Source organism: Symphodus melops, assembly GCF_947650265.1.
Source record: "Symphodus melops genome assembly, chromosome: 19".
Classification (NCBI taxonomy): domain Eukaryota; kingdom Metazoa; phylum Chordata; class Actinopteri; order Labriformes; family Labridae; genus Symphodus; species Symphodus melops.
This window is the reverse complement of record NC_136709.1, coordinates 4,849,748-4,862,694: the sequence shown is the minus strand read 5'-3', so window position 1 is coordinate 4,862,694 and position 12,947 is coordinate 4,849,748. Positions and strand designations below refer to the sequence as shown.

At 39.7% G+C, this 12,947-nt stretch overlaps 1 protein-coding gene across 1 annotated transcript in view; it reads right to left on the bottom strand.

The window, feature by feature from the left end:
- LOC306840405 (ALK tyrosine kinase receptor-like) overlaps positions 1–12,947 on the bottom strand; it is a 345,354-nt gene that overhangs the window by 25,105 nt on the left and 307,302 nt on the right. The window contains 5 exon segments of the mRNA XM_079369664.1: positions 460–601; positions 1,380–1,490; positions 5,741–5,888; positions 8,839–9,018; positions 9,020–9,075. Of these exon segments, the coding sequence (XP_079225790.1) occupies positions 460–601; positions 1,380–1,490; positions 5,741–5,888; positions 8,839–9,018; positions 9,020–9,075 (637 nt within the window).

Sequence of the window (12,947 nt, the reverse complement as noted above, 5' to 3'; positions counted from 1 at the left end):
CACTAGCCCACCCTTGCACACAGAGGTGGAATGGTTATGAATCGTATGCATAAAGAAAGAAGGATACACCTTCAGGATAAATGAATGTGTTTACAAGTTCAGGTAGACATACTAATAAACACTTCCACTTCAGGCTATCTGTAAACTCAGCTTATTAGATTGTGTGCAATGCAGAGGAGAACTAAATACACACAGACTTCTCATCATGAAATAGAAAACGATAAGCCACATACACACCCTCTCTGTAATGAAAGTGTTCGTCATCTACTCTCATCTTCTCCGTCATTTTTAATCATACTCGCAATTTCTCATGTCCAATGACTCCCTCCCTGTATCTAGCTCTTTCAAAACCACTCACATAAATCAGTCATAAACAAGGAACGATGATGTATCTATTGTATCCCTCTACAACACATACACAAATTGTAACAGCACACATCAAAGCTTTGTGTAGCGTACCTGCAGCGTGGGACTTCCCATTGCGTCCAGGTTGGCTTGGGTCATAGTCCATCTGCTCCAGCTGGGTCTCTGATTGGCTGCTATAGCCCCGGCCACCTCCCCCAGCAGCGATGATGAGGGGGACATACACTCCTTTGTCAAACTGGATCACATAGTTAGAGTAAGTAGAGTAGAGTACAACTGTTAGAGTAAAAATGAACCTCATATCCTCTCATGATCGCTTACTTCACTAACATTCCTGCCGTCATCATCACAAGTTAATTTGCTGAACTCTTAGGCCAAGAAACAGCCCAGCAGTAATGTATCCTCATTATAACTCAACAAGGGCTTTTTGTTTTAATTCACCTTTGGAATCTAACTGTCACACTCTATATTTCTGTCTACAGCGTCTCATGAATTCCAACATGCTGGACGGCTGGAGCAGATCTCTTCGTGTCATAGTACCCTTGAAGGGTTTACAGTAAGCAGACGCTTATTGTGACACTAAAAGCGAACAGAGGAATCGCAAAACTAGCTCATTTTATTATGTTACTTTTAATTGAAGTACGTTTATTTTCTCAGCCTCTATGCAACAGAAGCTTTCTAAATGACTTGTTAATTAAAGGACAGACACACAATGATATCAATCTTCAGATCTTTAACTCCGTCAGAAAAAGTAAATGTATGTCTATATGTTCAGTGAAGAAAGTAACGATACACAACTCGGGGATGTTTCTAGTTGACTTTTGACTCCAGCTCTTTTTGATCTTTGATCAAAGACTGTTTCTCATTCCTTTAAAGAACTCAAATAGCAGACAGATTTTATAGTTATATTCCTGCTGATATAATTTAAACCTCAGCAAACTTTGTGCAATTCCTGAAATTCAAGACTAAAAATATCCTCTGTCCCTGAGAGCATCTTTCCCTCAGCCCCTTCTTACCTTGAACACATAAGTAGCACCACCACCTCCTCCTCCGCCGCCTTTCACTTGTGTTTTGTTAACCGTTGGGCCGCTCTGTTCCAGGCAGATTTTATTCAGAATGGCGTTGGACTGCAGGGAGGAAGAGAGATGTCAGTTCACTGTAGAGTAACTTTCATGCATGTCAGCTGAGTATGAGAAAGCTGAGCAGTTGCCAAACCCCAGCTGCCTCGAGTCTTTTGCATTATAATAGTGAGAAAAATACTGAGCAGAAACTTCCAAATGCACACAAGAACACAAGAGCTAATGTTCCTCATATAAAGTAAGTTCTGGTGAGATATGAGTTTTTAATGATTTCCTGTGTAGCCTGAAACACCCATGTGTGTAAATCCATCATACTTTTGTAAAAAAGCTTTCTGTTCAAAGAGATGGATTAATGTTTCTGTCAGAACAATATGACTGTGCAGTGGATCTGTAGTCTGTCTGACACCTTCCCCGAGTGACTAAAGCTGGTTAGAATGGCTGTAGTTATGTTTTTTTATTACAATAAAAATATTTTAGACAATCAATAAAGGTTATCCAAGGACTTCAAACAGTATATGAATATGAAAACAGCTAACAATTCATCATTTCTCACACAGGTGTTAAATGCCCGTGTTAAAGCTGTGGAGTCAGTCTGTGGCAGTATCAGCGCCCCCTGTGGTCAAAGTTGTACCTTCAATCTCTCCTCATTATCTGTACACAGGCTATAGGTAGTGTTTTCCTGCAGCAACCCTTTCATGCATTACGCATAACTACAGAGAAACACTTAATCTTGTTGCCAACAGTCTCGTTAGCCTTTGTGTGTCAGAGATGCATTAACACCCGTCTGTTTTATAACCAGCTGAGACGAGTCGCAGAAACATGATGCCATTGGCTGCAAAATAACCTGCATTTTGTTTTTTTTATAAAACAGCGACATAACTTGTATCACATCAGTTGACACCATTGCAAGCTATAATTAAGATATTATTAATTGTTAAAATCCTTATAATTTGTCATAATTTATAATTCTATTGGACCAGGAACACATCATTGAGTTTAAAATCTCAATTACAAGAGTGTCCTGCAAATACACTTATTTAACCTCCATAAATATCTACTTTCAGCGGATGGGATTCCTTCTTACTTGACAGAACATTTTTTTTTAGGTATGGGTTACAGAGGGAGAAAGGCCTTTACATTGGATTTACACTCCGTTAATATATAAAACAATAGCTTGACATGGAACTCTTTTTAAAGGATATGAAAAAAGAGAGAAAATGATAATAGTGTCATTACGTTTCATGTCATTTATCACGCTAACCAACAAAGACAGCCTGTTAGTCAGCTTGTCGTCTCACTCTGTTTCCCAGAGAGACAGCCTCTTTACAAAAATGAAATTGGACATTTTGTTGGCAAACGATGTTAGATGCAGGGACTTTACCACGGCTGAGGTTCTGTGAAGTGATGTGTCTGCCTTGTGTGTGCTATCATGCTCAACTGCCTGGAGCTAGTCCTTCTCTGAGAGTGAGAGGGTATGAGTTTCCTCCTCTAACTCTGTCTGGACCTCTCTCAGACACACATACTCACAAACTCACAGTTGCTCATCGCTCTCTCATTTGTCTTTGCCAAATTTCGAAAGGCAAAGAGGGGATGAGACTTAAGTGAATTTGATTGACAGTTTCAGGGGGTAAAAGGCAGTGCATCCAAATGTTCTGGGAGAGTCTTCCTTACTCTTTCTCCCTCCCAGCCTGTTCTGTCTCCGCAGCTTCTAACTGTTAAGTTGAATTTGTGTCAGAGAGAAAAAAACAAGGAGCTGCGTGTGTGTGTTCTTGTGATTCTGTCTATGTGTGTATGCACAGGAGAAAGCAAAAGACAAGCACAGAGAGTGTGAGGATTTGTCAGAACAAGGGGGGCATTATTTCCTTCACCAGAGGGGAGGCAAGGTGTGAAAAAACACAGCACAAATCACCTTAGAGCAAACCTTTGGAGAGCAACTGCCTCTTATTGTCAGAACAGGGGGGAAATAAGAGGAACCTTAAACGACTTCAGTCTCACTTTGGAACAGCCCAGTCCCTGTCTGCTGTCTTCACTGAGCACTTTAAGACATAGCGTGTTAAAAACTAATAACTGGATGACAGTGGTGTGGACGGCTGCATGCTTAGCTTCTCATTCTGCCTCTTGAAAGCAAAGCCACCAAACACATCGGGCACTTGAGCTGAATCACATCTTGGAATAACCTCTGTGGTTTCAACTTGATCTTTGCTACTTGTTTACTCTACTGTGTGACTGTTTGAGGTTTGACACTTCATCTCGTACTTTTCTTTTTCAGATAAATTTGCTAACCAGTTAATCTAGAGGCCTTACCATAAATAAGAATGAAATAAATCAAAGACTAATTGTTCTCAAGCTGTGGTAATATTTGAAAAATAGAAAACATTTTCCTCCTCTTTAATATAGAAATGTGTTAATGTGTTCAACAGTAGACAGTAGAGATTGATTCCCCTCACAACAATGTATTATCCATAAAATCCTATATCAGAAGTGATACCAATACAAACCACAAACTATTACTGTGTGATTGATTCAACTCTGTGTGAGTTTCAAACACTAAAATAGGGGATGATGGATGGTTTCATGGATGGAGGGATTGTGAGGGTTTTAGTCTCAGAGTTTTGAACTGTGAGGGGAAGCAAGCTACTTTGCAGCCAGTGAACAAACTCCAGAGCGTAATGGATTACATCCACCTTAGGCAAAACCACACAAGTACGCTTAGGAGAGACAATGGAGGGATCACTGTGAGCTTTGATCGCAGAGTAAAACAGTTGTTGGTGGCCATAAAATGTGACAATTTAGATCATGGGTGTCCAAACTGATGTAAAGGGTCCGTGGGAGGATTACCTGATGTCTGGTTTCTTTATATTTGAAAATGTACAAGTTATCCTCTTAAAGAGCATCTGAAATTAAATTGCATTTTTTATTATGCAACAGTAGTTTGTGCTGTGCAAACCTTTTATCATATCATTATCATTATTGAGATATCATACACAGAAAAGAAGACATCTGCATTATAACTACTGAGTTTATAAAACTAGTTCCTCAAGTTTTGTAATTCAGGAACAGAAAACAATTTTGTATAATATAGACATACAGCTACAGTATATTATATTTTGCATAAAGCCATACTGTCTGAGTTATGTCATAGGCAGAGCAATGGGCCAAAGCAAAATTCTTACAACGCCGAGCTTTCTTCTTACTAACACTACTGATATTAACATTCACTGGAGAAAAGAACAAAGCCAAAGTAAGTTTGCAGGCTGTCGCTGTTTATCTGCTGCACATTAAACTGCATGTTAATATCACCTCAGAGTGGTTAGAAACCACTTTCTTTCTAAATCTTTAGCACCACAAACTGCCCGTTGTTTATGTCTATTGTGCCCCAAAGTGTACTGTCGCACTCTGTCTGCCACCGGCTGTCAGCCAAAGACAGACATATTTCCCCCCTATGGCTGGCTGACCCTGAAAGCACTATTTCTGAACCTTACCAAAAGATCTAGTCTTTCCTTTGGTCAAAAACTACTTTATTAACTATCATGGGCACTAATTGCCTCGCGATTAGATGTCTGTAGTCCTTCAAGTGGGCTGCCCGGGTTCAAGTCTGACCTGCAGCTCCTTTCTTGCATGTCCATCGGTACTTTCTCTGTAAACGCAAACATCTTTTATGAAGTGTAAATCTTTCAACATTTGCTACTTGCACAGCAACAGAAATACAAAGCTTAAAAGACAACTGTTTTCTTCGTCTTCTTTAGACTACATTGGTCTATTAAAGAGAAATATGTTATACTAAGATTTTCCTATACATATTTATGTGATGCTTGGCTGTGGTTCAGTGGTAGAGTCGGTTGTCTCTCAACTGCAGGGTTTCGGGTTTGATCACCAGCTCCTGCAGTGGAGCACACAAGTCCTTGGGCAAGAAACTGAACCTCATATTACTCTCGCTGCAGCGTCAGCGGCATGTGAATGTGTGTAAATGGGATTGTAAATACTGATGGACTCTTTACACTGCAACCTCTGTGTGACTGTGGTGTTAATGAGTAGGTGTGACCTGGGGTGTAAAAAGCATTTTGAGTAGTCAGAGGACTACAAGCGCTACACAAGCTCTGGTCCATTTACCATCTCCGAATAATTAAGACAGTTGAACCTTTACAGTGTTTGGAGCTATTTAAAAACAGACCCATGAACTGAATCTGCATTAAAACACTCATGTCTTGTGTCTATGATGCTTTTAAAACATTGTGTAGAATGAGAGTCTTCATATTTTATTGAACATAAATTGGCCGCATGAATTGAAAAACACTTACATTGGGGCATGCGTCGTCTCCTTGCTGTCCCACAAGGATGTAAATGTGCTCATCCCTCCTGAGCAGAAAGTCCCCTGTGATGTAAACACCATGTGACCTGCTCATGGCCAATACACTCCGCCCACCAGCTGCACCGTAGGCGGTTATCCTGGGGTTAAACACACAAACGTGACCATGAACAACAAACAATTATTTGTAACATAATTTTGTAGCATAATTGTTCTAATGATTATGAATATTAAATGTAAAAAGAAAATAACCTGAGGCTGATAAAAAGTTCTCAACTTCATGAGAGCACAACATTAAATTAAACCAGAATTTATTTGGAAACACTGAAGTCTCCATAGGTGCTTTAAATACAAATATTTGACTAAGTGTAGTCTTGTATTCTGAAGCACACCCAAATACACTGACTACACTGACTGCACTGGCCCACAAACAAACAGAAACAAACATTGAATTACATACTTTAGCAGAAGAAAGTCATTTCAAATGTTCCAGTTTTATTGCCAGAAAAAAAAACAACAACAACTTGATTGGTTTTTGGGAGCGCTTCGATATTTCTCTTCCCCCGGGTGGTGCTTGATAGGGGGAGAGAGAGAGAATGCTGCCCGATGCTCAGTAGCTACCTCAGCTGTTTGCCTAATGGCTTTTGGGAGATGCAGAGCACACATTCATCTCTGTGACCGTCTGTCAGCTTCATTTTCGGGTTCTGCCAGCAAAAACAGGCCACATATATACTACAATTCAGGAGCTAGTAAGGAGACAGAAGGTGTTTTTCTAAAACTCTGGGACATGTGTTTAGAAACTCCTGTCCATGTTGTGGTGAGCAAGGTATTTTATGACTCAAGGGTTTTGGCTGAGCTGGACGGTGTGTGTCTGTGTGCTTGTTTTTGTGTTGACGTGGGAGGCCTGTGGCTCTGAGAAACATTTTTGTTTGAACTGTCAAAGTCAAATCCAAGTTAAATGCCTCATGTTGTCATGAATTCCCAAAGAAGGAACATTGATCCCTGCACAAGGCTGTGGATATTAAAGCATTAATCCTCAGGCAGGGCACAGTTTGAGGTCAAGGTGTTGATTGTTGAGGTTTTTTGAGGCCTTTAAGCGGCTGTTAGAAATGTTCACTCAGTGTTGATTTTTTTGCGATCCCAGTAGACGAAAGCAATACACCTGGTGTTCTTCCTGATCATCCTGGTTAAAAAAACACATTGTTTGCAAGATGCCCCAATGCAAATATTGGGTGAATGTTACAATGTAAAATCAATACATTTAAAACAACAGTATAAATCATGAACTGTGCTTTAGTGAAATACATACTAGCTAAGTGGCAGACTTGGCCGCTCTGCAGAAGCAATTTTGTTGATAGAAAAACAGTTTTTAAGACTCCCTTGTCATGTTATTCCCGAGGATGATCATATTACTAAACTAACACCATAATATAGTTTGGTAGAAAGGGCACCATGAATGTCACATTACAAGTTTGTTGTTTTATAGCGAGCCACTCTCCTGTGACCACTGCAGACCACTCACCTGCCTCAGCCCAGACAGGCATATATCACTATATTTCATACACCTGTTCAGGCAGAAGAGACTTTATTTAGAGCTGAATTTAGGAAAGCCTGACATTTGTTTCCCCAGTTATCTTCTGTTGGATTTCATGCTTCATTTAATGTCAATGTCATTTCCTAAAATCAATCAGTCTTTATTTGTGTAGGGCCAATTCATAAAAAATGTCATGTCAAGACACTTTACAACAAAGAGCATGTCAAGATTGTATCATTTGTGATACCATTTATTGAGACCCAATATTGATGTACAATGTCAATATTTAGCTAGTAACAACGGCAAGAAAAAACTTCCTGTGACAGGAAAGGAACCTCGAGCAGAACCAGACTCATGATGAACAGTCGTCTGCTGGGACTGTATCGGGCTCGCACAAAGAGAAATGAAAAGAGACAAAAAACAAGAGAAACCACAACTACTACAACAAAAATACATGATACATGAATGTGTGGTGTCTGTGGATAACACAACTTTTTTTTATTTTAATAGGCTTCTAAGCTGTTATAATAACACCTTGCTGCAGAAATCAGTCTATAGGCTCTTTGGTCTGTGTTCATTTGAATGAACTTGTTGTCAGTTGTGACAGGCATTAAGAAGGACACAATCAATGGACAGTTTTCTCACTGAATGGCTTACTGCTTTTGTAGGTCACATAGAAACATCAGAACTAAATTGTGACTGTTTCATAACCAGTTAGAAAACTCCTCATAGTAGTTTTAAAGGGCGCCAGCATAGACATGGAAGTGGGTGGTTCTTGGATTTGGGAGTCAGGTGCAGAGTGAATCATTCTATTAAGCTGCCATTACACCAGCCTCTGCTCGCTCCTGCAAGAATCTGATAGTGATATTTCTCATGTTTGTTGGTGGAAGATTGATGTGCTGTGGATGCACAGAGGAGTGCATGTGGGCGTTAGGAAGAGTCTGCATTGTTGTGATAAATGCGAGTTTCACAGAGTTAGCTGATGGCTTAGAAGTAGAGGGCAAGTCTGTATTGTATACCGTTTGTAAGCTGAGTGCTCATGAGGCAAGGTGTTTGCAACTAATTGGCCCCACAATCTCCTGAAACCCATGAGAGGGAGATTTATAATTGTTTCAGAGTGGGCGTAGTATAAATAAGAATAAAGGTGAGGTTTGATGTTTGTGTGCTCTGAGGTTAAAGTGTATAATTTATATTTGTGTGTCTTGCTGTATTTCCAAATCCTGTGATGTGGTTCCATAACACCAAGGCAGATAGTTGAGTTTTTCTTTATTTCATTATTTTAAAATGTGTCTGATATGTAAAACCTAAAATACATTAAGATATCCTGATTAAGGTATCTTCATCAGCAGCAACTTAACATTGTTATCCAAGTATGTATGCTTCTGTCACAGGCAGCAGCACACGCTGAGAAGACACATCAGTAATTACTCTTCACTAAACACCTCACAAACCACACATAAGAATTAGTCGATATAGTTTTCATGGTCTGTCTTGGAACTGTGTAAATTTGCATAACCTCTCCTAAAAAAAAGACACTACTCTGGCGACAAGCTTACCTGTAAGTGCCAGTTTCCTGGACTCGCCACTTCTGAATGCCTTTGAAGGGCCCTCGGGTGCCGACTGTCACGTTGACGTTGCTATTCCTGTAGGAATTGAGGCACTGAGTGGGAGTCGGGCCTTCAGGTCCAACAGCTCCACAGGTATGAAAAATCCATTTTTTGGCTGCATATAAAGGAAAAAGGAAAACATACATGTATCACTTGATAGAGCTCCCAGCTGCCAAAGCACACGTTCTCTTCATTTACACATGCAATTTAGGAAACATAGCCATAACTTACTTTCAAGCTCAGGACCAATACAGTATTGCACTTAAATGGAAATATAAGCAATATCTGCTCTATTGTGGACAGAATGTCAGAGCTCCACAATGAAGTAAAGAAGGTTTATTAAAAATCTTTTTCAGAGGATTTTTTGACAAAAGTAGATCACTCGTTTTCAATACATCCAAACATCCCACAAGATAAAAAACTTTTTTTTTCCCAATGCACAGTTGTCTTTCAAAACAAAAGGCTAGAACGTCTTTAAACAAGGCAATCAATTATTATATATAGGGCTAAATCAGCCGCATTACTGGCACCAGTATTGAGGTGGAATATTACGAACTATAATCATGAACATTGGTTTTATTTACTTAGAAATGACAAGAGAATGTTCAAAGCCACTCATTTTTTCAATTGTTTATAATATCATCCCTACCATCATCATGAGAACACTTAAGGTGGAACAAAGGGTGAATTTCTTAGAGCAACATAGGTTCATTATAAGTCTATTTGTCTCCTTGTTGACCCAACTAAAGTTTCACAATGCTTAATTTTCAAACCAAATAACCTGATATGAAAACGTTGTATTATATTTGTAAGACTGAACCACTTGTAGGAGCAGCTACTATCAACTTGCAGTGTGTTGCAGCACGGGCGTAGTGACAGGATCACAGGTGACAAACATTTCTCCTCGTTTCCATTGTAATCCCATGTGTCAGTGCTAATTGGAGTTCTTTTCACTGTAATTAGCACAAGATTAGTCTTGTCAGATGGACGTGGATGGACTTAACTCTGCAGCACTAAATCTTGATTCAAGGCTTGTGAACATAGAGCAGAGGGGAAGACATTGGGGGAGCGAAGAAGATCATTCTCCCTCTGCTCGGCTCTTAACTACTCATCATTCGTTTCAGAGCAGGGCTGTAAATGTGACACTGGCTGAAGTCAAAGTCTTTCAGGTAACAGAGCAGCTCACATGCTCCCTTTGCACTTTGCTCACTTTGCTGCTTGGTGTACTAAACCATTTGAGATGAAATAATTGAAAAGCTACTTTTTGATGGTGGCAGGATACACAAGAAAGAGAAGAGATGGCAACAGACAGGACACAGGACTGCAACTTTAAGTGATGATGCTCGAAAATTCTGCATCAGTAGCCTGCTGTGCAGAGCCTATTACTGTTGAAGCCCTGGATTTGAGATCCCAGTATTACGAGAATCTCTCACCAAAATCCACTCTCTCTGACTGAGGAAAATAACCACAGAAGGCTGCTTTGAGCAACAGAATGGCAATGTGCACACTGTTCTCATCGTTGTCGAGTTATGTAGAGAAACAGAGCATGCACTTTGACATCAAATATATGAACCTTTTCTTGTTGTGGCTACATCATCAACCAAGCAGGATGGTTTTATTAAAGAGAGCTGATGCATTTACAGAACTACTCTTATAATCATCCTCTTTTGTTCAGTGTTGAAAGTTTAAACCTGGACGTATCTGCAGAGGTTACTTTCAGATGGTCTGGAAGATGAACTTCTGCAATGTCATTAGTGGACACTGAGTTTAATGTAATTTAGGATTCATTCATTTAGAGATTATATTTCATAAGATTTTACTCAGAGATATCTTTGCCCTCTATAACTAAATACAGAAGACTTCATTGAAAAAACAAACATCTCGAACACGAGGATGCATTCTGAGCTTCATAGCTGCTGCTAACTTTAGCTAACTTATTCTAATAAACGTGTACCTTTAACATAATTACATAAGGCTAAAGCAGGATCTGGAGTTTCAGAACTAAATTAAGAACAATAATAGGTAAGAGAGTCTAAAAAGCTGATTCCTGAAACAAAATTCTGGGAAGGTGCAGCCCATCAGACAGAGATTGAGCTTTCACAGCTTCCTCCTAGTTTTTATCGAAGTACTACTGCTGGAAACCTAGCTGAACTGCATTTCAAACATAATATTTGTTATTCTGAGCTCCTTGAATTGGTCTGCTGCAAGGTCAACCATTATGAAATCCAACATCAGTACTTCATACTGAGCTCCTCTTCGCTTACAAACATCTTTTTTGAGTTTGTTGCCAGCAGAGTCAATTTACAGCCAGCTATACTTTCAAAAAACACTTTAAGACACCTGCTATGGTTAGAAAAAACTATTTGGAGTTGAGCCTGGTCTTTGCAAATGCACTCCTACTGTAAAAAAACTGTTGTGGGGGGACTGGAGTTGTGTCTGGCTTCCATCCAGCAGGAGTAAATTGATCCCTCAAGTCAGTATTTTCACCACCCAACAAGGTAAAAAAGAGTTAAGACTGTTAAAGTAAATCCATCACTAGAGCAGAAAAGCCTTTAAAGCCAAACAGAGCTTAAGTCGTAAATCTTACCGTACTTAATGGGTTACTCTGAGATGGCAATCAGTTCAGTTAAAGGGAAATGAATGAAGGAAGGAGTCAGAATGCTGTAACAATGTTTTTCTTGAGTTCCTCATGTGAAAAACAACGTTCGACTTGTTGACACTATTGCTTCTGGTGTTGAAGAAAGCCAATTTTTGTGCATGTTCTCTCTCTCCCTAGGGTGTGGTTGGTTTCACACTTCAGCCCACCTGATCAATATGAGTGGGTTGTTATGCACTCACACAAACATGACCACAGAATCACGCACACACCTGAACATTGCATCCAACTCGCCTAATGAGCCATACTGTGATAGGCACTTGGTAGAGCACACATAAAACAAGATGTGCTCTCACAGATGACAGTCTGCTCTAATAAGTGGTGTGCTAACCCTCGTCAGCTCCTCTCACCTTTAACTTACAAACGCACACACACAACCATTTAAACATACTGACAAACACTGAAACATCTCTGGAGAGCCGCACAGTCTGCCTGACTATTTCAAGAATCTCCTTTTCCATGAACTCTGCCACCTGTGGTATGCCAACATCATAACAAACACCGGCATCCATCAGAGAAAGGGGCAATGCTGTACACTGTGATCAATGAGGGATTGTTCTCGGAGAGAGAGAGAGAGAGAGAGAGAGAGAGAGAGAGAGAGAGAGAGAGAGAGAGAGAGAGAGAGAGAGAGAGAGAGAAAGAATCAGAGAGCGAAAAAGAAAAAAAAACTTTGGAGAAATGTCTCTGATTGGATTGTTATACAGACAGCATTGCTTCAGCTTTCTTTTTTACATTCGAGCATGATTAAACAAAGCAGACACATTTGTGAACATCTTTCTCTATGAAAGACAAAGACAAGGAACCAGCATGTCAGCACCCTGTTAACGTTCAGAATGTTTTGAAAGAGGCAATGGGACTCAAAATGCTAAAACAAAGTTGCATTTGATTAATTGTTTCATTCATTATGGTTATTTATTTTTTGCTATGCCCGTTAGCCTAGTTATCAGCTTGTTTTAAGGGTACAATCAGAAGACAGAAATGCATGAGGAGGCACTGCGTTGGTCAGTCAAATGGATAACCACGATAGATTACTTTCTAATTGGAACAGAGTGGTCAGTTACTACTAAGAACTTAGAGCAAAACTGTCCTGCCTGTCAAATAATAAAGAAAAGAAGACAGTCTAATTAGAAGGATACGGTTATTCAGTGATCAACAACAGCTTTTCTCAACATCTTGTGATTGTTCTTTGTGCAAACTTGTTTTTGCATGCTTTCCACATTTTGTCTGTAATTATTGTACACCCAACTCCACCTGCACTTAAAAAACAAACACACTCCAAACATTGGTAAAAAACACATCAATGACTTCTCATTTTGTACCGATTTCCTTTCTTAGCATGTGTAGCAGTCTCCTCCTTATCCACTGACAGTTGTCCTCCTTGGGCCCACCATTAGAAAGATGG